Genomic DNA, 27,088 nt, shown 5'->3' on the forward strand with positions numbered 1-27,088 from the left:
CCCTGATTGAGCGTGTCCACAGCTCTGCTCCCCAACCCAATTCGGCAGGACTGTGCCATTTCTGGCACAATGTTTTGCCGGTTTTTGACCAGTAAACAAAGTATTCCACGGTCACCGAAGCCAATTCTGGCCGAGCAATCAATTAACCCACCTGCTATTAATGTACCCCTGATTTGACATCGTATCGCCACTGCAGATACTAATTTTTGCAGCACTTAATGAAAAACACCACAGTGGCTTTTTAATCTAGCGGCACAATCTAGCATTCTCTGGATGATCGCCACAAATAAATTCCTTGAAACCCGAGGAAATGAGTAAATGCTCCGCTATTTCGATCGTCAGAGGCGTATTTCTGATTTTTCCAACAGGAAGGATGAAATAGGTGGCTGGTTCTCAGCTGCTTTGTTTGGTCTCGCAACGCCACAAGGAGGCTTAAAAATAATCCGCAGAAACACCCCCCCCCCCCCGGATTTGAAATGCTGCAGCCTAGAACAGCTGCCCCGAACAGGGGCGGTCACAACATCTGGGGAGGTTCCTAGCCAAATGTCCCCACAGAACAGTGGTGGCTAAACTGTGGCTTTCCAGATGTGCATGGACTACAATTACCATGAGCCCCTGCCAGCAGCTGCTTCGGAACAGAACCCCCCTGCAGCCCAACTAGCAAGCCAACCGACCCCGTTAGCTGCTCCATCACCTGAAATTGTCACAAGAATAAAATGCAGAACGCCCATCCAAAAGCCACCTAGAGATTCGGGGAGGAGGAGGGGCCAGCTTAGTGCAGTGGCCAAGAGCGGCGGCTTCTAATCTGACAAGCCGGGTCTGCAGCCAGATGGACGACCTTGGGCTAGTCACGGTCCTGTAAGAGCTGTTCTCTCAGAGCTCTCTCGGCCTCACCTCCTTCACAGGCTATTTGTGGAGGGGAGATGAAGGGAGGGCGATTGTGAGACTTATTTGGGTAGTGAAAAACAGGGTACAAAAACTCTTCTTCTTCCTCCTCTGGCTCCATCCCCTCCCTGCCCACCTCGGCAAACTTATATAAATTCCCCCGGCGCCTCTTGTGTACCGCTCACAAGGACACCAGCTCAGCCTCGAGTGTGCTTTTCAAACCTCTCTGCCGGAAGCAGAGTGATGAATCCACCATCTGCGGCGGAACAGTGTGATCGAGGACAAGGGCCAAGAGAGAAAAGACAGGGCTCATGCTAAGAGCTCTCCACGTTCTTCTTCATGCTTTCGTCAAAAAGAGAAAGAAAAGAGAAAGAAATCTGCTCCAAGGATATCTCTAAGGGCATTTTTTAAAAATCAGGGCTCGGCCTCTGGAATTTCATCCCGGGCCGCAGCTCGGAACGGCGCAAACAAGAAAGACGTGAAGCATCTCTGAACATGTGCAGAGTGTGTCTCGTTCTGTGCGCTTTTTGTCAATAGCTACATGCACTTCGCGGGTCACATTTTGAGTCCAGGAGCACCTGGGAGAACAACAAAGTCGAATTCAAGGTGTGAGTTTTTCTTCAGCGGCAATGCCATGATCTGATGATCCGGGTTTGATTTCCTGCTCCTCCACATGCAGCCAGCTAGGTAGCCTCGATCTAGTCACAGCCCTGATAGTGCTGTTCTAACCCACCTGCCTCACAGGGTGTCTATCAACCATATATGATCATATCAAATGTTCAACACCTTTAAAACAGTTCTGCAGGGGCTGCAAAAGGGAGCTCTTCCGCCAGGCATTTGGTTGAGACGGAGGGGAACCAGTAACATCCACAGGGCCCTGCTCCCCCCCTGCCAGAAATCCATTCATGCATTCTGCCCTGGACTTGTTTGCACCAGTTACCGCTGTTACAGTTATCAATGCTAATGCTATTAATGTTAATATTATTACTGCTTTTGCAAACTTAAATGGACTCCGGGGAATGGTAGAGGACAGGAAGGCCTGGAGGATCATTGTCCATGGGGTCGCGATGGGTCGGACACGACTTTGCACATAACAACAATTACTGCTTTATGAAAAAACGTTATTAATGTTAATATTATTATTGCTTTACGGAAAACTAAGTTCCATGTACTGTTTTTCTATGTTCCACGTAAACGGCCCTGAGCCTCAGGGGAGGGCAGTATATAAATATAATTAATTAATGGGTTAATTAAAATATATTAAAATAATTAGTTCCCACCCGTTTGGGAAAACCTTCCAAGGCCGACAACAAGCCTCAGGGCTTCATGAAACCTTGGTTGTGAAAGGAGGCTCTATACAAGTTGAAGCACCTGCAGACTACAATTCCCAGAATACTCTGGAGGGGGGGGGGGTAGCCATGACAGTGAAGTTAACAGAAATCCATTAGCAATTTCTAGGCGTGCATATTCCCAGGGTCTGGGTGGGAAGAAGGGCTTTCAACCCAAGCATCATTGAGAAAAGTCAAAACACGACCTGCCTTGGGGGGGAGAGGGGGGAGAACATAGCTGCCAAACTGAAACGAGATGCTAATCAAGAAAGCAGAAAAAGAAATAAAATTCAAACAATGGATAGACAAAAATGACACCAAGGTATTGTTTAGCTCGAAGGCCACTGAAGTGCTAAAGTCAAAGCACAGAGAAGGAGAAAATAAAAGAACAGGCTCTGCACAGCTGACGGGAAAGAGGGAAGAGGGAAAAAAGGACAGGGGACATGAGATGGCAGAGATCTGGTTCCTGTTACTTCGGCCGCCTGACAAATCTCAAATGCTCAAACCGGTTAGCGTCTGCACGCCCTTTTCTGTGGCCCAAATACTTTGTGCAAAGCACGCACATTTGCATGCCTGCGTGATGGTCCTGCATAATTTATTCTGTCTCTATAAAACAAGGGCAGCGCAGGACAAGCCCCACGGCAAGGACGGACCACCCCCAACCTCCACGGCAATTCCCCCCAATGCGTTCACGCTCTTCCTTCATTCAAACGGGTTGGGTTGGGCTTTTAAAAAAGAAAACCAGGAAAACGTCAGCTGCTTCCAACATGCAATCCCAGAAACACAGATTGCCAGTTTGGGGAGGAGGGGGGGAATGGGGAGGGGTTCAGGGAGGGAAAGGACCTCAATGGGGTATAAAGCCATAGAGCAGGGGTAGTCAACCTGTGGACCTCCAGATGTCCATGGACTACAATTCCCATGAGCCCCTGCCAGCAAGCGCTGGCAGGGGCTCATGGGAATTGTAGTCCATGGACATCTGGAGGTCCACAGGCTGACTACCCCTGCCATAGAGTCCATCCTCCCAAGCAGCTTTTTTCTCAGAAGACCTGATCTTTGGAGAGCAAATATGATAGCAGGTGCTACCTGTAGCGTAGCAAACCTACAGACAAAACACAGCTCCGCTTCGCCCCCACGGCAAGCCAACACGATGCCTAGTCCAACCCGACAGGCAGCAGGGAGACAAACTCTTCTGTCTGGGGAACCTCAGACTAAAAACTCTGCTTGTAAATGTTTTCATCCATAGTAGAGAAACTGCATGCGTTTGTTACTTGTTGTTTATTGTAATTAGCAAATTCTGCCACACAGGATACTTCTTTGTTTCCATTTCCTGGAACGGCAGATTCTACAAGGACAGGGGTGGCCAAACTGTGGCTCTCCAGAGGTCCATGGACTAAAATACCCATGAGCCCCTGCCAGCATGTGCCCCATCTCCTGGAACTTTGGTGTGAAGGCTACCACCTCCTCAGTCCTAATCTCCGTGCCCCAAATTCCCCACGCCACACACTTTCTCTGCAACCTCTTCCAAAGAGGGACGATTTTACTGTTTGATGACATCACTCTATTAGAATCACAGAGTTGGAAGGGACCGCCTGGGTCATCTAGTCCAACCCCCGGCACAATGCCCTATGCCAATTTCTTCCACCCAAGCTCAGAGGTTCCATTAAGTGGTTCCACCTTCATTTTTAATGGTTCTAGCCCTCATGGTCCCGTGAAGAGCAGATGGAGAGTGAGCAGCAATGCTCGAGAACACCCTAAAAGTGTGGCTTGCAGCTCTCGGCATGGAACGGTGCCCTTGCCGATGAACATCGGAAGCAGAAGAAACGCTGCGGAACAACACAGGCAAGTGGAAATGTGCTGCAGGAAAACGGGTAACCTCTGTACAGAAAAGCTGTTTCCCGAAGCGCACAATACACTTGTGCTCACTCACTCTCTCTCGTTCCGAAATGCCTGATTTCACAATTTGGATCTCCCCCCCCCACCCCCGCGCTGCAGATCAACAGAGTGCAGGGATGGCTTTTTCAAAACACTTGCCAAAACAAGCAAAATCCAAAAAGGCAGCTGCAGCCTCATCTGGCCACAGCTGGAGCGCTTGGCGGGAAGGAAACTGAGACGCACACACACACACAAACACACACCACGAGGAGAGACATCGCAATGGTCCAAGCGATAAGTTGTTTACCTCAAAGGCTTGAGCCATCTCCAACTGTGCCAACCTAACCCACCATTTTAAGACAATATACAGAATTGACTTAGCCCATTTCTCTGAAGTGTACAGAGCTTAATGCACAGCTGGTGTAACCCTTACAACAATGCTAAAAGGTAGGCCAATGCTATCATGGCCATAATTCCAGATGGCCTAAGGGCACCCCTGAGCTGTCACAGCTCAGCGGACGGGAAATGAGTGAGAAAGTTGGGGTTTATACCCCACTTTTCACTACCTAAAGGCGTCCCAAAGCACTTTCCCCCTTCCTGTCCCCACAACAGACATCCTGGGAAGTAGGTGGGGCTGAAAGAGCTCTGACAGAACTACTCCGAGAGAACAGCTCAATCAGGGCTGCGACTGGCTCAAGGTCACCCAGCTGGCTGCATGCAGAGGAGCGGGGGATCAAACCTGGCTCCCTTAACTACAACACCAAGCTGGCGTTCTGCCGACTTCACGCTTGTGCGGGTGTGCTATTTTTACTCGATGACATTCTTCATTCATTCCCATGTCAGAAGTAATTATTTATTATTTACAACTGTTGCTAGCATAGATTCGACTCCTCACTTCTCCTATCAAGATCCAACCGCTGGTAAGACCGGGCATACAAATCTCAGCACTCGAACTCCTCCTAAGTGCTGGGGCTGGTTTAATTCTTCCACTAGCAGAAGGCGCTTCTGTCGAGAGAACGGAAATTCCCTGCTTCTTCACGCTCACAACAGCCCACAGATCTCCCTGCGAAGAAGGCTTCTGGGGGGGCAGGCGGTCCTCAGCAACACCGCCAAATGGGCCCTCCCCGAGTCTATCCCACCCCTGAAGATGGGGGTGGGGAAAGATACAGCAATGAATTATTTTTAGCTGATGCTGGACGATGTATCTTCAACTTGCTTTTAAATTTGGAATGGTTAAATATTTAAATTTTGCATTGTTACACATTTAATGCATTATTGATTTGAATGACGTAAACCACAACAAGCAGGTAGATAACCGGGATGGGTGTTATATCGATATAACTATAACTAGAAATAAATAAAACCAATGACATCATGGCAAAACTGGGCGTCTGCCGTTCCTCGAGCAAAAGATCCTTAATCCGGATCCAAAGCATAATACGCTCTTACTGAGGGCGTCCTTCCGCATATCTATTTTCTACCTACCGTTGTATCTTTTGATGATGTTGCTTCCGCTGTTTATTTGCTTTGTTTATTTATTTCTTGAATTGCTCTGCTGCCCTCCCCTAAGACCCCGGGCGGTTTACAAAAAAAACGTAATGGATGTACATCGAAATCGAGCGACTGTAACGTCACCGTGGTTCCAAATCTGAACATAACACAAAGCGGGAAAACATCAACTGACGCTTTGATTAGTTGCATGCGGAAGAAGGAAGAGTTCCGTCTGCACCGGCCTTCGGACCCAATTCAAGGGCAAACAGCTGCGGGGATTATTAAGAGACTGTTAAATCAGTCTGGCGGGGGGGGGGAGGGCTTTCTGTCCCCGTGCTCCTATCAATAATTGAGGTTCTTAATGACCCAATCTGGCAGGGAAGAATGTGGCCATCAGCGGAGAGACGGTTGGGATCGCTGGCTTGCCTATCGTCGGAGATGACGATGCAATAAAAGATTTCTCCGGCCCTCTTGATGCCCCCCCCCGTCCCCTCCTAGAGAAGATCTAAAGATGGGTCACAGCTGCCGCCCCTCTTCTCACCCCCTTACCACGGAGGGAAGATCCTGTTCCCAAACCAGGTATTCAATATCCAGGATTACCTAAATGGCCCATGAATATTGCATCGGGCAGGTGACACCGTGTCTTGTCGGGAGACCTGCTTTCAGCTTAATGAGTTTAAAGAAATTAACTCCCCCCAGTATGCTCCACTCCCCACCCCCCAAACACACACACACACACCCCTTCCATCGAAAGAGAACAGTCTTTTCGATATACCCCCAGGCGGGGATGAGAAAAGTGACCCCCGGTGGCAAGTTAAAAGTGTGGGCCCCAAGAACCACGAAGTCAGTATTGGCAGGATGCCAAAGCTCCCCACGTCATTAGGGTTTATGGTGACCCTCTGAATGTCCTAGCCTTAGCAGCCTTGCTGACTGAGAGCTGTGGGTTCCTAAACTGAGTCAATCCCTCCCCATTTTCCTGCCGCCTGCAACTTTTCCCAGCATTATTGTCGTTTCCAATGACTCTTGTCTTCTCATAATGTGACCAAATACAATCGCCTCCGTTTGGTCATTTCAGCTTCCGGGGCAGCTTTTTTCAACTTTTGGACCACGGAAGAACCCCTGAAATATTTTTCACGCTTCGAGGAAACGGGGAAGTGGCGACAGGCCCTTAAGAGAAATGGGCGTGGAAGTAAGATTCGGGAGCCAGCCAATAGATCAGTTACTGGCAGGGGCAAGGTCTCACGAGGCAGGGATCTGCAGCCTCCGAGTGTCGGAGGGAAGTGGAAGGAAGAGTTGGGGGACGGTCAGGGTTGGGGGACGGAAAGCAGGCAAGTTGGTTGAAGGAGGAGGAGGAGGCACTCAGGGGTGGGACGGACGCTCTAATTGGGTGTTTAGCGCTGAGTGGCATTTAAGCCATGAGACACACTCCTCCTCCAAGCCCTTACCAGAAATATTAAGTGGAACAGACGACATCCCGACGCCTATAAAAGAAAAGTCAATTGTCGTCTCCAGCTACAAAGCTAAGCCCAGATCGACACCTCCTCTTGGAAGGAAGTAGGGCAGGCACGGACCGTATATGATGGGTTTTGGGTGGGCGTGTCCACAGCTCTGCTTCCCAACCATCTTCTGCAGGACTGCACCACTTCTGGGGTTTCTCGAAGCCTAGAGAATGTTTCAGGGGTTTCTTGACAGTAAAAAAGTTGAGAAAGGCTGCTCTAATGGTCTTGGTTGTCCTCCTCTGTCCTTTTCCCAGCTCTGCAATATCCTACCTGCTTCCCGCCGTGCTCTCTACCATGACAAGGCCAAACAAAGAAACTGTGACTTCTGCATGCATGCACACCCTCTGCGCACGCACACAACTCCCCTTACGCACGACAAAATGCAGCGCCGCCATCAGAAACCAGGGACGGAAGTCTATGAGCGTTCCGTGGTAATATGCAACCCTCCTTCCCCTCAATACCACCCCTCTTGAAACATGTGCGGTATTATCTGAGACAGCCATTTCATAGATTAGCTTTGCATAATTTATTTTGCCCCCAAGGTTCAAGTTTTCAAGTTTCTTTCTGCAAAGGCTGAGACGATGGAGGAAGGGGGGGGGAGGGGGAATGGGAATCTGGATTAAAGAAGATGCGCATCAGGTAGCTACGGAGAGGATGTCGCCTTTGCCGCCAGTAGATTATTTACGCTGATTGGGATGGAGTCTGCTCACTGACGGCTGGTGCAGTGGAGAGCCATGAGTGGGGTCAGGACGACTAGCAAACCCTACAAATTTTGGGGTGGGGTGGGGGGGTCGTCTCCCATTCCCAGAAAAGTGAGGCTGCCTTAGGTTCAGGCCATCGGTATAATCCAGCGGTGGTCCAACGGTGTCTCTCCAGATGTCCATGGACTACAATTCCCATGAGCCCCTGCCAGCATGGCAGGCTCAAGGAACTTTACAGGATAGAGCAGCATTCTGTATCTTGTGAAGCAAGACGCTGAGGCGAGCATCTCTAAGTAGCAAGGAGATGCAACGAAGAAAGGCAGGATCAACCGCCAGGCCTGGATGTCCACAAATTAGCATTTCTCCTTTGCACTGCACACTTCCAATGCTGGCGCACAAGATGCAAACATTTGCAAAAAGGGCAACTGCTTTCCCAAGGACCTCGGATTCAAGAGGCTTCAGGCCTAAATCTTTAGGGGATGACCATGCTCCGACTCTCTCGTAGTAACTATGCCACTCAACTTTTATCCATTGAGTCACATTCCCCCATCCCAAATGCCCACCACACCGGACAGGGCCAATTGCCCCCCACCCCACCTCAACCATCCATTTGCACAAAGGCTGGAGCCAGCCTGCCACTCCCCCCCCCTTGCATAATTCGTGTCCCCTCCCCCCCCCCCACTACCACTTTGCAGCCCACTATCCTCGTGTGTTTGTGATTATCCCCGGCCTCTCGTGATAAACGATGCTGTCAGGAATAAATTTAATCAGAAGCAGACAAGATTATTGTATTTATCACTTTTTACCGATCGACAGCTTCTAGGGGCCCAGGGGCCGGCGGGCAGACAGAGGGGAAGGCTGATAACGGGTTGGGGGGGGGGAACTATAGGTTGAACAAAGACACCATTAATAACCAGCATCCTGAGGCATTGTGGGGTGGGGTGGGGTGGAGTGGGGGGAGGGAGATACACTGTGTTTCTTATTTCCTGGGTGGGGGGGGTTCCTGTTCTCTCCCCCCCCCATCTCTGGTGCGTATGCAGAGTGGGGAATTTTCTCTTTTTTTATCAAAGAGTTTCATCATCCCAGCGTTACTTGCTACAGGCGAGATTTTACACATTGATTTAAAGACATAATTAAGGTCTTGGGGTCTTCCCCACCCAACCACCCACCCAGTGTTATTCCTACACACTCTCTCTCTCACACACACACACACACACACACACACCCTACTTCCTCCCTGCCAGAATGTTTCAATTAAAATGGTGACTAAAGAGGCGAGGGGGTGGGGGAGTTGTCCCGTCCCCGGCTAGGAAGCACACAGAGGTGTGTAAATTCTGCGCTATCACAGACAAACAGGGCTGACACATGAGATGGTGGGAGGGGGGATACGGTTGGCAGATGAAATTATTTTTAAATGGGAGGTTTGAGCCACGTCATCAGAACCCAGGAAGACGACCCAAGCAAAGGATCCCGGGTCCAGATTGGGAAGCCAATCTGGACCCGGGATCCTTTGTGAGCGTTGAGAAACCCCAAAATGATCTCCAGGCTTCGAGAAACCCCAGAGGAGGGGAGATCGTGCAGAATAGGGTGGGGAAGCAGAGCTGTGGACACGCCCACCCGGGGCCCCTCCCCTTCCCACCCCATCACTGGCCGTTTTCGGAGGGGGGCCAACATGACCACAGAGGGTCATATCACCTGATAAATGTTTAACAAATTTTAAGAAAATTTGTTTTTAATGAATTAACTCCCATGCATTCAGGAAACCTTTCCAGGGCCGTACAGAAACCCCCGGGTTTCACAAAGCCCTGGTTAAGAAAACCTGTCTTACAGACCGCTTATAATTTTCAAAGCGTATTGATATTTAAAGTCGCCTTTGTAAGTAACAGGGGATGTTATTTGTGTGGTGTGGTGGTTAAGAGAATTGGGCTTTTAGCTGGAAGTTCCGTACTTACACTCCCACCCACAGCAGGGTAACCTTGGGTCTGTCACCGTCTCTCAGCTCAACCTGCCTCACACTTCTAGGGTTTTTCGAAGCCTGAAGGAGGTTTCAGGGGTTTCTCAATGGTAAAAAAGTTGAGGAAGGCTGGGTTACATAGAAAAAAGTGGAAAGAAGAACCTCCCCCCCATTCCACAAAAAGGCCCTGCCAGTTTCAAATTACAAGTGTCATTTTGCTTCTCTCACCCACCCACCACTATGTAATCTGAAGCAGGGCTCAGATCTGGAACACGGGCATCTAGAAAACAGTATGTTCTTAAGCATGTACAGAGTCCCCCTTCCTCTCATCATGGCACGGCCACAGTCTAACCCAGAGCGTTCAGGGATTGCAAGCGACACCACGGAAACTCTCTCTTTAGAAGTGCGGTGTCATGGTTAAGAGCGGAAAACTCATCTGGGGAGTCGGACTTGATTCCCCACTCCTCCTGCACGTGGGGCCTGCTAGGGGACCTTGGCGTCTCAAAGCAGCTTACAAAGGAGTCTCAAAGCAGCTTACAACCGCCTTCCCTTCCTCTCCCCACAACCGACCCCCTGTGACTGGTCACAGTTCTCTCAGAGCTCTCTCAGCCTCCCCTCCCTCACAGGGTGTCTGATATGGGGAGAGGAAGGGAAGGCAATTGTAAGCTGCTTTGAGCCACCTTTGGGTAGAGAAAAGCGGGGTATAAAAATCTACTCTTGTTCTAGAAATTAACCGCTTGGGGACAATTTCCCCCCATCAGGGTGGATGCTTGGGTCGCCATCTCTGGGCTGGGAAATCCCTAGAGATTTGGGGGTGGGACGTGGGGACAGCAAAGTTTGGGAAGGGGAGGGCCCTCTAGGAATCCACCCTCCCAAACAGCCCTTTTCTTCAAGGGAGGCCGATCTCTGGAGATCAGCTGCTATCCTAGGAGATGCGCAGGCCCCTTCTGGTGACTGGCAAACCTACCCGTCGCCACAACATGAAGCACATGGACCAGGTTGTGTGTGTGTGTGTGTGTGTATAGGTGAGAATGACAAAACTCAATCTTGGGTCACGCAGGAGACCCTAAGCTGCTGCTGCAGGCAGCAAAGAGGTGCTTAGGAGAAAACAGAATACCGCTGTTAAGGAAGAAATCCTACTGAAGAATTTGTCGGGGTGGGGAGGGGGTCTCTCTCTCTCACTCACACAAATAGGGCCCATGTGCTTTTAATCAGGTCTACGATCCAAGCCGTGACCCCTGAGTCTCCATCAAAGGCCAACTCCACCTATCTAAGAGCCTACGGGGAGGGGGGAAGGCAACCGGGGAGAAGAGACACGAAGATTTATGGGAAAGGGTGAGGTGGAAGTTCTGTCTGAGCACAGATGTGCAACATCAAATCCATATGGAAGGTCAGGAACCCGGCAGCTGGAACAGGAAAAGGGGTGGCCCACCTTGGCTAACTCCCCTATTTAAATAAAACGGCATTTGAAAAAGACACACCGAACTGTCTCTGGACAGGGTTAGGGTTAGGCACCTTGGCACAGATTTTGCCATCTCATGTATGCTCAAATAAACTGGAATATCTCTAGGCTAGGCTTTCTCAACCAGCGTTTCGTGAGACCTGGGGGTTTCTTGATGGCCCTGGAAGAGTTTCCTGAATGGGTGGGAGTGAATTATTTCTTATATACATTTTAAAATTAGTTAAACATTTATCAGGTAATATGACCGTATATGGCCATTATCGACTTGCCACCCACTCCCCAAATGGCCAATGAGGGACCTGGACAGGGTGGGAAGGGGAGGGGCCCTGGATGGGCGGGTCCACAGCTCTGCTTCCCGAGCATATCCTGCGGGAATCAACACTTCTGGGGTTTCTCAAACTCTAAGGATGGCCAACGCTGGCCACTGTAGGGGACAGGCTTGATACAGGAGAACAAATTTAGGAGTCCAGAGGCACCTTTAAGACCAACAATGCTTGTTTAAGGTATGAGCTCATACCTTAAATAAGCTTTGTTGATCTTGAAGGTACCATTGGGCTCAGAATTTGTTCTGCTGCTTCAGAACCACAGGGTGACCCGCTTGACTCACGCTTGATATAGGTTGACTCTTCCAACTAGAGAAGCCCTTTGATTCTTTAATGCAAGCGATGACCATGCATCAAGCCCAGATTGGTGTAGAGATCAGGAGCGCGGACTTGTAATCTGGAGAACTGGGTTTGATTCCCCGCTCCCCCACACGCAGCCAGCTGGGTGACCTTGGGATAGTCACAGGCTTGTAAGAACTGTTCTCACGAAGCAGTCCTGTCAGAGCTCTCTCAGCCTCACCTACCTTACAGGGTGTCTGTGGCGGGGAGAGGAAAGGGAAGGCAAATGTAAGCTGCTTTGAGACTCCTTTTGGGTAGAGAAAAGCGGCATACAAGAACCAACTCTTCTTCTTCAGTAATCTCAGGGCTCTCTCAGCCTCACCTCCCTCACAGGGTGTCTGTTGTGGGGAGAGGAAAGGGAAGGCGACTGGAAAACGCTTTGAGACTCCTTCGGGTAGAGAAAAGCGGCATATAAGAACCATCTCTTCTTCTTCTTCAGTAATCTCAGGGCTCTCTCAGCCCCACCTCCCTCACAGGGGGTCTGTTGTGGGGAGAGGAAAGGGAAGGCAACTTTGGGTAGAGATAAGCGGCATACAAGAACCAACTCTTCTTCTTCTTCTAAATTGCCTACGAAACATGCAAAATAATGACAGGAGTGGGGAAGAACGGCCTGTTTATTCCAAGTGATTCTGGACGGTCAGAAAACTACCTGTAAATTCAGTCAGTTTGCTGCCTTTTTCTCCTACAGACTACGATCCTACACCTGTCTCAAGGTGTACCAAGGAGCACCAGTATCCAACCTTCTGTCATCCGGCTCCTACACGTTAGAAATTCCTCACACACACACACAACTGGATGGAGAACCCAGGAGTTCTGCAACTTCCCCCGTATGACCCTCGCTCTTTTAAGAAGTCTCTGTGGTTGAACTCTGCTGGTTCCTGTTCTGCTTTAATTCCAATCCAGCGAGACAAAGGGGAAGATTCCCTCCTCGTATGCCCTGTGCCCGATACACTAATTGAAGCAAGCCCTGCCTCGCTGCTCTTGAACTAACTGGATCCAGCCGGGCTGTTAATGTGGCAGAGGCATAAACACTCCAATTATCAAATAAAGGGAGGCTTGGAAAGGCTGGGGAAGGGGGGGGGGACAACCTGTACTGGCTGCTCCCATTAAAAAAAACTACTCCCCCCCCCCCCCCGCTAAAATTCTTTCTTCCAAAGCAAACTCCTTAAAGAGGTAGAAATCAGGGACTGGGCAGGATGAGTGAGTCAGATTTTATTCTGCAGTGCAGGGAGTTTGTGTGTGTTTGTGTGTGTTTAACTACCCAGCAGAAGCGAAATTAGAAAGTCATCTTATCTAGGACTCCCGCAGCTTGTTTTCTTGGTTTTAGATCGCGGATTCTGGCTCTTTAAGGTGAAAGAGACACAAAACAGGAGGGCTCTCTCACGTGCTTCCAAACCACATTCACAACAAGCAGAATCGGGTGCATCATAAAAGGCCGAGCAACAGGAAGCAGAGTCGGGGCCATCGGAGGGTTCTTCTGCAGGTGCCCAAGTAGTATAAACTGGGAAGCGGGGCTGGAATTCCCCCTTGATGATGTTCTGGGGTCAAACCTGGACCTAAGTCTTGAGAAGACTCCTCCACCCCAATCCCACCACTGTAAGACAACGACAGAAGATCGAGAAAATACAGGTATCACTGGAGTTGCCAGGTGATGGCTGGACGTCTCCCAGGATTGCAACTTTCCCCCAGGAGACAGAGGTCAGTTCACCTGGAGAAAATGGCTGCTGCAAAAAGTGGACTCTATGGCCTTACGCCCCATTGTAGCCCCTCCCCAAGTGCTTGCTCCACCTCCGAAATCCCCAGAGCCGGCAAACCTAGGCATCACTCACACACACACACACAAACAAACACACACATCCCTACCTCTGCAGGAAATCAGAGCAAAGGTCTGGAAATCCCCAGATTCCAAAAGCACACCTGAGGGTGCATGGAGCACCAGAAGCCACCCGGTCCTTCTAAAACCCACCGCCAGTTTTCCAAATAGTGGGGTAATCAGAAGATTAAAAAGACAGCACTTCCTCTAAACTTGCGCCAGACGCTTCTCCTAGGTTGGGCGTGTCTCTCAGGCCAGCAGGAGTTAATGTTCAGCACCTCCAATTGTGTGGCAGGAGGGGCGGGAGAATTACCTGGGGTAGCGACCCACGGACTCTACGTGCATCAGCTCAGCGGCCAGAAGCAGCAGGCACGGTGCCAAAGCAACCCGGGCCTGCAGGCTTCGGCAGCTCAAGGAAATGCCGTGGCCGGCGAACTTTGCCCCACTAAGGAACTGCGAATGCGCCGCTCGGAATGACTGTGCGTCTCAAGACGGACAGGAGTCCTTCATCTCTGGGGGAAGCGAGTCATGGGACACGGGAGCGTCTGAGAGAAAGGGAGCCTCTGGAATCCTTGCAAATTCCGGCAAGGCCCTGGCTGGTCGTAAATTTTGTTTTCACGCTGATCTCTCACGGACTCTTGCGAGTTTTCTGTTGCCCCAGAGGGTCGGACCAGAACCCATGGGTTGAAATTAATTCAAAAGAACATCCGGAAGAAGTTCCTGACAGTTGGAGTGGTTCCTCAGTGGAACAGGCTTCCTCGGGAGGTGGTGGGTTCTCCTTCTTGAGAAGTTTTGAAGCAGAGGCTAGAGAGCCACCAGACAGGAATGCTGATTCTGTGAACTTAGGCAGATTGTGAGTGGAAGGGCAGGAGGGACTGTGTCTGTACTTGCGGCCCTTTCTTGCATGCTCAGGGAAAGACCCATCACTTTAGGATCAGGAAGCGAATTTCCTCCAGACCAGACTGGCCAGGGAATGGGGAGGCGGGGGCACCATTTGGGCATGGAATTCTGGGTAGGCGGGTAGTTGTCCATTTCCTGCATTCTGCAAGGGGTTGGACTAGATGACCCTGGAGGCCCCTTCCAACTCTATGATTCTACGATCTAGCTAATTCAGTATTTCAGCCATCTTTTTAATATAAAAGTCAAGCCTGATACAAATTTACCTTGGGGAAAGGGAGACACAACGTTTTTGTAAATTCTGATCTTCCATTCATTCTCTTCCTTTGACTTGCTGGATCCAGGACACGCCTAATTTTAGGGCCAAGCCTCAGAATACATGAACTAATCAGGCAGAAACTTTGGGCCATGTGCACAGTGCATCCCAGAGGCTCTACTGACCGACCACAAGCTGTTTCCCAAGTGCCCTGAGAAGAACGGAGCAGAGATTTCCATGCCTGCCGGTATGGACTCCAAGCAGACACACCCCACTTCGATGTCCAATTTTATATTGGCTCTGCCACCCCTGCTCCAAGCTCCGGCTGTGAGAGCGACTGCTCGTCAACCCAGGAAGCAAAGCTCATTGGGCAATTTCTGGCCCTGCCCACAGCCCGTTTTAAGATTGCAGCTACGGCATTTTGCTTTTCAGCAGGGGAAAAAAATCTCAGACGGAACGTGGGAAATTTCCCAAGATAAAGTCACGTATGCAACTTTATCTTGAGTGATTTCACCATAGGCAACTTCACCAACTCGGGAGATGCCCGAAACAGTGTGATTTAACCGCTCTCGTTCTGTCATCTGCTCCATGTTTTCATTGCATTTGCACAACGTTTTCCCCTTTGATGCTGCTACTGATGCTGCAGGTACCAAAATGCCTTTCGGTTCAGGTTCTGTTTGAAGGAGGCGGTGCTGATGCATGTATGCATTTTGAGGAGGACAGGGAGGTGCTTCCCCCAGCCCTTAAAAGCATCCCCTTAGCCCAGCCAGCTGTAGCTGAATTCCCTCCCCAGCAGCAAGCAAGACACCTAAGCACAGCCCTGCCTCCCTGGCCCGTATTTTCCCGCCCCATCGCCGGAGACAGCCTCTAAGGAAGGAGGGGGCTCCTCTTCAGCCCCACTCAACAAAACCCTCCTCCCCTCCCCAACCCTCTCAGTGTTATATCACTTGTTTATTCCTTTTAAACCTTTGTTTCCTGTTATTCAAGCGATTCTTTAAAAAAAAATAATAAAACGTCCCCACTCACTTGGCGGGAAGGAGAGGGGGAAGAGAAAACCACAAGAGAGATGGAAGAGCACTCGAACATACTCCAAGCCTCTCTCCTTGCAGTCACTTCTCCGCTCTCCCACAAGCCCATGTGCGTGCGCAGACACACACACACACAAACACAAACACACACACACAGACAGACTCACACCAGGGAGATTGGTCCAGATGTCTCAGCTCGCTACAGGACAGACAGTATTTGAAAGGTTTAAGGATTTGAAAGGTTGTCACTTGGAGGAGGGCAGGATGCTGTTTCCGTTGGCTGCAGAGGAGAGGACACGCAGTAATGGGTTTAAACTACAAGTATAACGATATAGGCTAGATGTCAGGAAAAGATTTTCACAGTCAGAGTAGTTCAGCAGTGGAATAGGCTGCCTAAGGAGTTGGTGAGCTCCCCCTCACTGGCAGTCTTCAAGCAAAGGTTGGATGCACACTTTTCTTGGGTGCTTTAGGATGCTTAGGGCTGATCCTGCGTAGAGCAGGGGGTTGGACTAGATGGCCTGTGTGGCCCCTTCCAACTCTATGATTCTATGATTCTAGGAGGACCCGAAGATGCTGAGTTGCTTGGACCTGCCGTAAAAATGTGGGTTGCATCAACTGGCCTTTTTAGGTACAAAAAGAGGTTTTTTATTCCAGACCCCTGTTGCCTGCCTTTTAGGAAGGCAGCACAGACTTTTGGCTAGGCTGGCTCTGCTTGGAAAGGTGCTGCCATTCAACTGGGCAACTGTAACACAGATTGCATAAATAACGTGTACAAATCGTCGATCGGATTGACATGCGCTAGGTGCCAACTTCCTCTCCGCCCGGCCGAGGGCTCAGCTCAACAGCCGTGCCCGTTCGGGGCTGGAAAACAGGGATCATCCCGAATGAGACTCTCGTGCCATACGATGAATTGATGAATTAATCCCAACCTGGAAGCAGCACCAACTAAGAGGCAGTAGTGTGGACAGAGTTCTTAACCGCCCTGGAAGGAGTCCAAGGACGCGGGAGAGGCAGTTCCAAGCGATCGCTTGCAGCCCTGTAATATTTTTTTTTAGAAAGCAGCAGCCCAGAGGGCAAAGCTCAGGATTTCCTTTCATGCCTATCAATGGAGGCACACCTACACTTCGTCTTTGTTTGCCAGCGAGGTGACGGTGCCTTCAACCCCTGCTTCATAATTTCCTGCCTCATCATAAATGTATGATCTTTGTCCTCCACCGCTATGATTCTCCAAAAGGGGCATCACGGGCACAAGAAGAGAGAACCCCAAAACTGCAGAAGTGGAAGAGGAAAGGGTAAGTCACGCAGGGGTAGTCAAACTGCGGCCCTCCAGATGTCCATGGGCTACAATTCCCATGAGCCCCTGCCAGCATTCGCTGGGAATTGTAGTCCATGGACATCTGGAGGGCCGCAGTTTGACTACCCCTGTAGGTACAGCATCATCTCCAAGGGAAGACACGTGTGCTTGCTTTAAAAATGTCATACCTCTCAAGCCACAGAGGAAGCATGAAAGCTCACCCCCCCCCTGCCCCCAGGCAACCGATCACGGCCTCTCTCGGCCAGGAGGGAGAAAAAGGGAAAATTCTAGCCCACTCTGTTCCCTGCAACGTCAGGCAAAGGGCCTTAAAGACCTGCTTTATGCAATCCCCACAGCACCTACGAGAAAAACAACAAACATATTTCGAGTTCTGGCGAGTGGAGAAGTAAATTGGAAAACGTGATGAATTAAAAACACCGAGGGGGGTCAGAAACTGCGAAAGCGATGAAGCAGAGGGAAGGAAGCGTTCACAATTCCAAAGTCTGTTCTTCGGATCTTGAGGCACCCAGGTTCAAGGACGGAGAGACTCCGAAATTGCTGCCCACTTTCGGACAGCTGTGCGCTGAAATTCAGCATCCACCTGTCTGGCTGCGGCAGGTCCTCTGTAACTTCCCCATAAGGCGCATGAGACATAGTCCTGAATGCAACAGGCAGCCTCTCCTGAGAATCTCAAATTTGAATTTTAAAAGCAAGTTTCTGGACCTCATGGTTCAGAGGACTGCCTAAGGCTCTTGGAGCCAGCTTCACGTTGTGGTTAAGAGCGGCGGCTTCTAATCTGGCGAGCCTGATTTCCCCCCCCCCTCCTCTGCATGCAGCCAGCTGGGTGACCTTGGGATAGTCACAGTCCTGTGAGAGATGTTCTCACAGAGCAATCCTGGCAGAGCTCGCTCGGCCCCGCCTACCTCGCGGGGTGTCTGTTGCAGGGAGAGGAAAGGAAGGCGATTGGAAGCCCCTTTGAGACTCCGTCGGGCAGTGAAAAGCAGGGGAATCTTCTTAGTCTTCAGAGGGGGTATGAGAGAGATAGGTGAGTGACCTAATACTATCCTCATTGCCTCTGGCTTCTACTGCTGTCCCTTAGAGCAGGGGTAGTCAACCGGTGGTCCTCCAGATGTTCATGGACTACAATTCCCACGAGCCCCTGCCAGCGTTTGCTGGCAGGGGCTCATGGGAATTGCAGTCCATGGACATCTGGAGGACCACCGGTTGACTACCCCTGCCTTAGAGTGCTATTCCCTTGCCCACTCTGGGAATCTCCACGAGGCCGTCAAGGCATACCCTTGCGCGCCCAGACCTGCCCATCCACAAGCGCAGCCGGACGTCCACAACTCTCCATACTGGGCTCTCTTCAGACTTTGACGGAGTTAATGCAGCTTCACCCAGAGTGAACCAACTATTTTTAAACGCAAGTGACAGGCTCTGGGAAGGTCCGATGAAGCTGGCATTTTCTCTTTTCCCACGGACCGAAAGAGCCTTAGCCACACAGATTTTTTGGCTACAGAGGGGTAACATTTGGGCTCTCATTCTGGGAGCACAGCACCTCTCACAGAATCCTAGAATCCTAGAGCTGGAAGGGACCTCCGGGGTCATCTAGTCCAACCCCCTGCACTATGCAGGACCTCTCGCGTTATAAGACGATGGGCCGGAGGACAGAAAATATTTACATGTGAATGTACTTAAATAGCCATCCCGTTTTCAGCCTAAAACCAAATAAAAGTGATAGCTAGGGTTGCCACCCCTCCAGGAAGGACCTGGAGACGGACCTGAATTAGAAATTATCTCCAGGCTACAGAGATCGCTTTCCCCGGAGAAAGTGGCCAAAGATGGGCCTGGAAGGGGTGGGGAGGGGAGGGGTCCTGAGTGGACACGTCCACAGCTCTGCTTCCCAACCATATTCTGCACGATTGCACCACTTCTGGGGTTTCTAGAAGCCCGAAGAAGATTTCTGAGGCTTCTCAATGGTAACTAAGGTGAGAAAGGCTGCCCTGGAGCAAGTTTAGCTTACATGCCTTGTAAAAGATATGGTATTTGGTCTGCAAGCCGGAAATTAAATTTCCCAGCTATGGAGGTATCAACTAACTGGCTTTTATCCAAAACTACCTCATGAGATTGTTGTGAGAGCCAGTTTGGTGCAGTGGTTCAGAGTTCCCCATGCAGCCAGTCACAGTTCTCTAAAACCAATCCCAGTTCTCTAAGAGCTCTCTCAGCCTCGTCTACTTCACAGGACGTCTGTTTGCGGGGAGAGGAAGGGTAGGCAGTTGTAAGCTGCTATGGGACCCCTTCCGCTTAGTAAAAAGCAGGGTGCAGAAAACCTGCTCCCTCTTAACTCCTTGGAGTAAAGGTACAATTAAAATAAAGAGGGAGTCATTCACTGGACGGGGAGTGCGAGCAATTTAACTTTCTGAAATGTGTGCAGAACAACTATTGCGTTTCACCGACGGGACTTGGCTTTCAGTCAAGGGAAATGAATGGCGTATCAAACCTAGGCCGTAATCAAAACCAACAATTCCCGCACCGCTCTCCGAAGTGTCTGGAGAGTCGCCAAATCACACGACCGTCAACTTAACGGAGAGGCTGGCAAAGCTCTTGATATCACTTAGTTTGGGAATGCTGAAAAGGCGGCGTGTTCCGAGTCGGAGTGTTAAACATTCAACCAGGGGAGGAAAAAAAAAAACATTATCAACTTAAGAAACACCCCCAAAAGAATATTCATGTTGACGTTTGGGACGTGAGTCTTGGTCAAAAAAACTGGCACGCGTTTTCACAACAGCTTTCGGAGGAGACAAAACAGATTTTGTTAAGAGACAAGCTTCGCGTGCCCCGAGGAGGGAGGGAGACGGGGGAAATGGTCCAGCCGGCCAACGCAAAAACATGGCACGGAAACGGATGGTCCACAAGGGTGAAGGTGGACGGGTAACTTGAACAGCGTATTCTCCATCCCCAACCGCTGTGCACATCACATTCCAACACTCAGGCAATCCAAAGCACTGGATCCAGCTCATGATATAACACAGGGGTGGGCAAACTGTGTCCCTCCAGCGTTCGCTGGCAGGGGCTCATGGGAATTGTAGTCCATGGACATCTGGAGGGCCACCGTTTGCCCACCCCTGACATAACACCTTACACCGCTGTTTGCTCAGAAAAAGATGGGGTTCATCAAATGCAGGGGGGGGAGAGGGCTTGCAAATGAGACCCCAATGTTCTGAATACTTCTCTCTCTCTCTTGCACATGTGCCCACAAACACAAGCCCCGTCCGCTTGGGAACTTACTGGCTGGGGACGGCGTGCTGTACCCGCTGACCGGCAGCTGATGCTGTATCCCTGGCAGAGCCCCCGGCGGGGAGAGGCCCCCGAGCATGTGCGGAAAGAAGAAAGCGTAGTGCGGTACCGAGTAGCTGTTGAGATGCCCGCTCCCCGGCGTGGAGCAGGAGCTGCTGTTGCTCGCCATCGCGGGCACGCTCCACGGGCCTGGTCCTCGGCGACGGGCTCACATAAGGGGTGAGTCGGGAGCGCCAACTGGAGAATGTCAATCCGGCCTGGTTCAGCCTCGACGCCGGATCTGTGCCGACCTGCCCTGTTCCTCAAGGCCGGGAGCAACGGCGGGGCGAGTGGCCCACGACTGTTTGTCTTTTTCCAGCCGGTGGGAAAGTCCTCCGTCTTTCGAGGGACCTCAAGGCCGCCTCCTGCTGGTGCCAGCCCTTCAAAGAGAGTGTCGCGGAGGGGGGATCCCAGCAAGGCTCGTTCCGCACGTTGTTGCCGCAGCTGCAGAAACAAAAAAGGGTCAGTGGTGAAAAGAACCGGGCTGACGTCGTAAAGCCAAGTCATGAGCAGGCATCTGGCTATTGTGGAAACATAATCCCTTGAGCTAGGATAGCTGGCCGGGGGGGGGGGGGCTGAAGGCGGGTGGTTTTGCACCCCCCTTATCCCCGTGCTCAAAAATATCTGACGGGAAACTGCGGCTCCGAGCAGAAGTGGTCGAAGGATTTGCAGGCCCCGTGGTACCGGAGCCCGTTTGAGGATTTGTGAAGCCCTAGCAGAGTAGAATTGCGTTGGGAGCAGGCAGATTGGGGGCGGAGGGCCGCCCCACAGTGGAAAGGGGTGTCACTCTGAGTGTCCTTGAAGAAGGGGAAAGGGGAGGAGATAGGCTATGCCCCTGATCCATGGGGAGGAAGGGACCACGCGGGGCCCATAACCTGTGCTCCACGGATAAACCGGCCCCGACTTCTAATAATCATAACTATGGTTCCCCCTTGCTAGTGCAGTGGTGGTTCAGACTTTTATCTGGCAAGCATGTTTCATCTGCAAAGCTTGAATGTCCACAGAGAGGGGCTTTTAAGAAGGAAAGAGCTAAGCTTGAGGTTGTCATCACATGCTTAGAGGGTGATATGGGATAAGAGGCACATCTGCTTTAGATGGGGAAGGTCTCAGGTTCAACCCCCAGCATCTCCAGTTGCAAGTCCCATAGAACAGAATGGCTACTAATCATTGGGGCCCTCCGGTATCAGAGCTAGTATGTCTTTAAGTCAGTTGCTGGAGAGCACAGGCAGGATGCCGCTGCCCCGAACGTCCCGGTCGGGGGCTTCTTAGTTGGCTGACATTGGATGAACAGAAGGCTGGACTAGACGGGACTTTGGTCTGAGCCAGCAGGGCCCTTCTGACGTTCTTAAAAGGTAATAAGAGAGACCGTGAAACAGCACCAACCAGTCAGCATATGCAAGACAAATCTTGTAGTATAGAATCATAGAGTTGGAACGGACCACCAGGGTCGTCTAGTCCAGCCCCCTGCAGAATGCAGGAAATTCACAACTACCTGCCCACCCACAGTGACCCCCAATTCCATGCCCAGATGATGCCCCCCCAAAAAAAGCCCCAGAATCCCTGGCCAGTCTGGTCTGGAGGAAATTCGCTTCCCAATCCCAAAGTAGCAATCGGTATTTCCCTGGGCATGCTAGAAAGGGACAAAGGAGCCAAGCACGGACAATATCCCTTCTGCCCACCCACTCTCAATCTGCCTAAATTCACAGAATCAGTATCTATGTCAGGTGGCTCTCTAGCCTCTGCTTCAAAACTTCCCCAAGAGGAGAAGCCACCACCTCATGATATTATTATTATTATTAATAATAATAATAATAATAATAATAATAATAATAATAATAATAATATATGCTAGCTGATTAAAGCCATGTTATCTGATGGCTCCAACTGTTCAACTAATTAATTCATTGGTCAGATTGATTAACATCACAGGCAAAAAAACTCATCTGTTCCCCAGCACAGATTTTCCTCTAGACCATTCTCCTAGGTTAGTCAATCAACACCCCCTTCCCTCTTCTAAGTGTTACTGGACAGCTCAGAAGCAGGAGATATAATTCATGGAGAAGAGGACTCTAAAAGACTATTATTCATAATACAGCTAAATAAAACCGCCATGTTTTCAAGGGGACACACAAGGAGAGGTGGTGGCTTTCCCGTCTCCCGCACTAGCTTAAATGTGTATACATTACCTGCCCTTATACGCAGACCTTAAATTTTTCTACCCCTGTATTGCCTGTCTCAGCTGGCAGGGACTCTCAGGCACAGAAAGGCAATTCCCAGTTTCCTTACCTGAGATCCTTTAACAACAGATCCCCAAGCCTCAACCTGGGACTTCCTCTGTGCTCTAACTTGCTCACTTTTTAAAAAAAAGTCTCAACCTCCATCAAGTTTTCAAGGACTTTGGGAAACATTTGGTGGGCAAAAAATATCTGATGGGTAGATGACGTTTTTGGTCGAACAGTTTTCCTTTTGAAGACAGCCTTAGCAGCATGTTTGGTATTGCACAGAAGAGGACAAGAAGGCTTGGACAGTGCGGGAGCAGCAAAAAGATCTTCACGTTGCAGCCATTTTATTCTAATTCATTTATTAAAACATTTGTACCCTGCTTTTCCTCTTGGTTCAAAGCGGCTACTGGCCCTGCTTCCCCAGAAACCATTTTGTCACCACACCCACCACAATATGTCAGGTGCCCACAGGCTGGGAAAAGGTAGGGACCCCTGGAGGAGGGTCACCAGCTCTGGGGTGGGAAATACCTGGAGATTTTGAGGGTAAAGCCGGGAGTGGGTGGGATGTGGGGAGAGAACCTCAGTGGAGTATAATGCTAGGGAGTCCACCCTCCAAAGCAGCCCTTTTCCCCAGGGGAACTGATCTCTTTAGTCTGGAGATGAGCTATAATACCAGGGGATCCCCAGATCTCACTTGGAGGCTGGCATCCCTACCCTGAATTAAAAACATACACTCTGGAAGAGGGACATGTGTTTTCAGCTGCTGGTTTTACCATCCAGATTTCAAATACAGTAAGGAAACTTGTTGGCATTAAGGTAGCAACCTCCAAACTCCCAACATTCCCACATAAATTTAGTAAGTTAATGAACCCTATGAACTCAAGCAATGACTGAAGGAGGAGTGTGCCCAATGTATCTCTGCGTGATTTACTGCTCTGGCCGCTGGCCTTCTGTTGTATCTCTGCATTGAGTTTGATCGATCATCCCTGACTGGACAGATGCAAAGGAATTAACCTTCCCCAGCCAAAAAAAACAACACAGAGAGGTTTGCTGCATCTCTGTGCAAATGACTAACTGCTTCTCTAGATGGGTGGAGGGGGGGGAGGACACAAGTATTCACGCAAAAACACAGAAAAAGATTACACTGAAGGAGAGTAAACTTCTATTCTTGATTACTCCAGAAGCAAAACTTTTCAGCCATAAAAATGAAGCATGCCCAATTGATTTTTTTTTTAAACTCAGCTTTCAAAAGTGATGGGGAAACTTGCTATGGTAGGGTTGACAGCCTCCAGGTTGGGACCTGGGGATGGTCCTCCAGAATAACAGCTCCTCTCCAGACTACGGAGATCAGTTCCCCGAAGAAAACGGACATTTCCCCCACTGAGTTTCCTGTTCTCCCCAGGCTCTATGCCCAAATCTGCAGGTTTCCCAATCGGGATCTGGCAAAGCTACCCCTCCATCTGAGCCGGTGGCCAGAGCAAACCTGGCAATCCTACAACGGGGCATTTTACATCTCTACCAAGCAACTACGGATCTGCACCTTAACGGGAGCACAGACTCCCAAAGAGTGGGGTTTGTTACCTTCGTTTGGGGGGAGCAAAACCCCGGATACCTAATTGCACCCATGCAGTAACTTTCCACTACAGGAAAGGAAGATGCAAAAAAATAATCCTAACGTATTTAGAAAGGTGATCTCTCAACACAGGGTTTTTTTTTGGGGTGGGGGATTACTTTGTTTGGAAGAAGGGTGCAAGGGACCGGAAACTTAAGAAGTGTCTTGATTTCTAAGGGTAGAAATCTCCCCCGTCCAAAAAAAAACTTCAAAAACCAGATAACACCTCCCTTTCTTAATCTTATGGGTATTCTCTAAACCCCACCCCAAACCGAATGGAGGGGGGTCTTTTTCTGCCTTTGTTGCCAGCCGGCCAGCCTCGCTACCAATTTTACCCCCTCCAACTACATCCCCCCCCCCCCAAGGCGGGTAATTACCACAGGAGACCATTTATCGCTTGCCCTTGACAGGACGTGACAGGCGGCCCAGCCCCTCCAGACAAATGAGTCGGAGGTCGGGAGGTTTGGCTACCTGCTGCCCCCCCTCACCATAAATCATGTGGGGGGGGGGAGAGGGAGGATGGAGTGCAGGCCACTAAGAGAAATGCTGATTAATGGAGTGGGGGGGAAACACAGAAAGCTTTCCCTCTTCCCAAGGAAGCAGATGGAGGAAACCAATTCAGGGAAATCTTTGAATGGAGCTACGGGGAGGGGGCTCCTCTGGGCCTCCCACCCACCCTCCCACCCATCCCGCACACTCCCTCACCAAGATCCATTGATGCCGGAGGTGGGAGATCCAAAATGGCCCCTTCCCAGTAAAGAAACCTCTGCAGACCTGCTCAATGCCCTGTGAAAATTAACCCGAATGGGCAAAAACAGTAGCTACAAAGTTTTAAAAAAACAACACAGACACTCAAAGGCACCTTAAACTGACCAGAAGGGCATCGTTTGGCCTATCTTACCCCACTCTGCTATGGCTAATGGTGCCCAAAACCCACTTTCTGAGGTCCTTCCCACCATATTTCCTTGATTCAGCATCCACTCTTCATTTGAAATGTGGTGATGCGGAGAAAGTTTCCCGGATGTCTTGCATTGGAAAGAGGCAAGCCTGTGGGCGCTAGACCAAATCGAGCCCACCCACCCACCCTCAGAAGCTAAAATGGCGTGGTCAGGAACGCCGATTTCTAATCTGGCGAGCCGGGTTTGATTCCCCGCTCCCCCACATGCAGCCAGTTGGGTGACCTTGGGCTCGCCACGGCACTGATAAAGCTGTTCTGACCAAGCAGGAATCTCAGGGCTCTCTGAAACCCTGGCTGAGAAAACCCAACCTAAGTCCTATGCAGGATCCAATTGTAACACCTGAATTTGGCCCCAGAACATCCAGTGCTGCTGAGGATATAATGGCAACATCAGCAACTTTATGGTCATAGCCTGCCCTTCCCCGGTAGAAGGCGTACCTCCAGCGGGACTTACAGATCGTCTTGTACCTATCACAAATCTGAAGGGAGCCCGTGCAGATCAAGCACCGATAAGGTCTCCAGCTCTGGGTTGGGAAATACCAGAAGATTTTGGGGATGGAGCCTGATAAGGGCAGCGTAGGGCGACCGGCTCTTTCAAACAATGGACCACTTTGAGACCAACCCCATTTTAAATGCCCCTCCTGTTTAAAGCTTCTATCATTCCTAAAAGCTACAAACCCAAGAAAGAAAGAAAGAAAGAAAGAAAGAAAGAAAGAAAGAAAGAAAGAAAGAAAGAAAGAAAGAAAGAAAGAAAGAAAGAAAGAAAGAAAGAAAGAAAGAAAGAAAGAAAGAAAGAAAGAAAGAAAGAAAGAAAGAAAGAAAGAAAGAAAGAAAGAAAGAAAGAAAGAAAGAAAGAAAGAAAGAAAGAAAGAAAGAAAGGACAGGACAGGACAGGACAGGACAGGACAGGACAGGACAGGACAGGACAGGACAGGACAGGACAGGACAGGACAGGACAGGACAGGACAGGACAGGACAGGAAAGGAAAGGAAAGGAAAGGAAAGGAAAGGAAAGGAAAGGAAAGGAAAGGAAAGGAAAGGAAAGGAAAGGAAAGGAAAGGAAAGGAAAGGATCTCCTTTTGTTTAGAGAAGAACTGGTAAGTCTCACGGGGTGTGATACCACATAGTACAACTTCCAAAGGGGTCATTTTCTCCGGGGGAACTGATCTCAGACCCAGTAATCAGCAGGATTTGGGCAACCCTAAGCGCTGAGAATAAGAGGACATAGGTAAATTCTGGAGGGGAAGTTAACCCCTCTGTTAGAAATGAAGCGCACGATGGGGTGGGGTGGGGGGGCCGATGGGGACTCTGTGCAATCTTGCCCGCAAAGCTTGTAAGCGGAGGGTGGGATCATTTAAGTGGGAACGGGGCACATTTATGGGGCCGGATCACGTATCACAGCTTGGCAAAGGCTACTGCCAGTAAGAGTAACTCTTCCCTTCCCCGGAGCGTCCAAGGTTTGGTTTTTGGCACGGGGAGGGGGTGGGTGGGGAAGCGGGTTGCTGCAAAACAGACTTTTCCTTCGCTTGGCCAAACAGGAGGGGTTGGCTGGAGGGGATCTCTCGTCTGGCGATGCAAAACAGACTCCGGGCCAATCTGGAAAGCAAGAGAGAGGCGAAGGGAGGGCCCAGGAGCTGCAAAGACGTTCTGTGGACGGGGGAAGGGGGAGTTTCCCACCCTTCTCTTGTTCATCGGCGTTTCCTCGAGAATCGAGCTTCAAGATTACTGCTTGGGAGCACCTGAGTCCTTACACCGAGTTACAGTCACTGATTCTGGCACGAGGCCTTCCAGAGGTGGGAAGGGGGGGGGGCGGGTACCG

The 27,088-nt window shown here is 50.3% G+C and overlaps 1 protein-coding gene across 7 annotated transcripts in view; it reads right to left on the bottom strand.

Moving 5' to 3' along the window:
* The window catches only part of RARA (retinoic acid receptor alpha), a 162,726-nt gene that overhangs the window by 73,524 nt on the left and 62,114 nt on the right, over nt 1-27,088 (bottom strand). For all 7 annotated transcript variants that reach the window (XR_013226965.1, XM_077313706.1, XM_077313707.1 and 4 more), the window contains exon 2: nt 20,431-20,922. Coding sequence is in view for 6 of the 7 variants with exons in the window: in XM_077313706.1 (XP_077169821.1) it covers nt 20,431-20,608 (178 nt within the window). In the remaining variant the exon portion in view is untranslated. The remainder of the gene's footprint in view (nt 1-20,430; nt 20,923-27,088) is intronic.

Source organism: Paroedura picta, chromosome 16 (assembly GCF_049243985.1).
Source record: "Paroedura picta isolate Pp20150507F chromosome 16, Ppicta_v3.0, whole genome shotgun sequence".
In the NCBI taxonomy this organism is placed as follows: Eukaryota; Metazoa; Chordata; class Lepidosauria; order Squamata; family Gekkonidae; genus Paroedura; species Paroedura picta.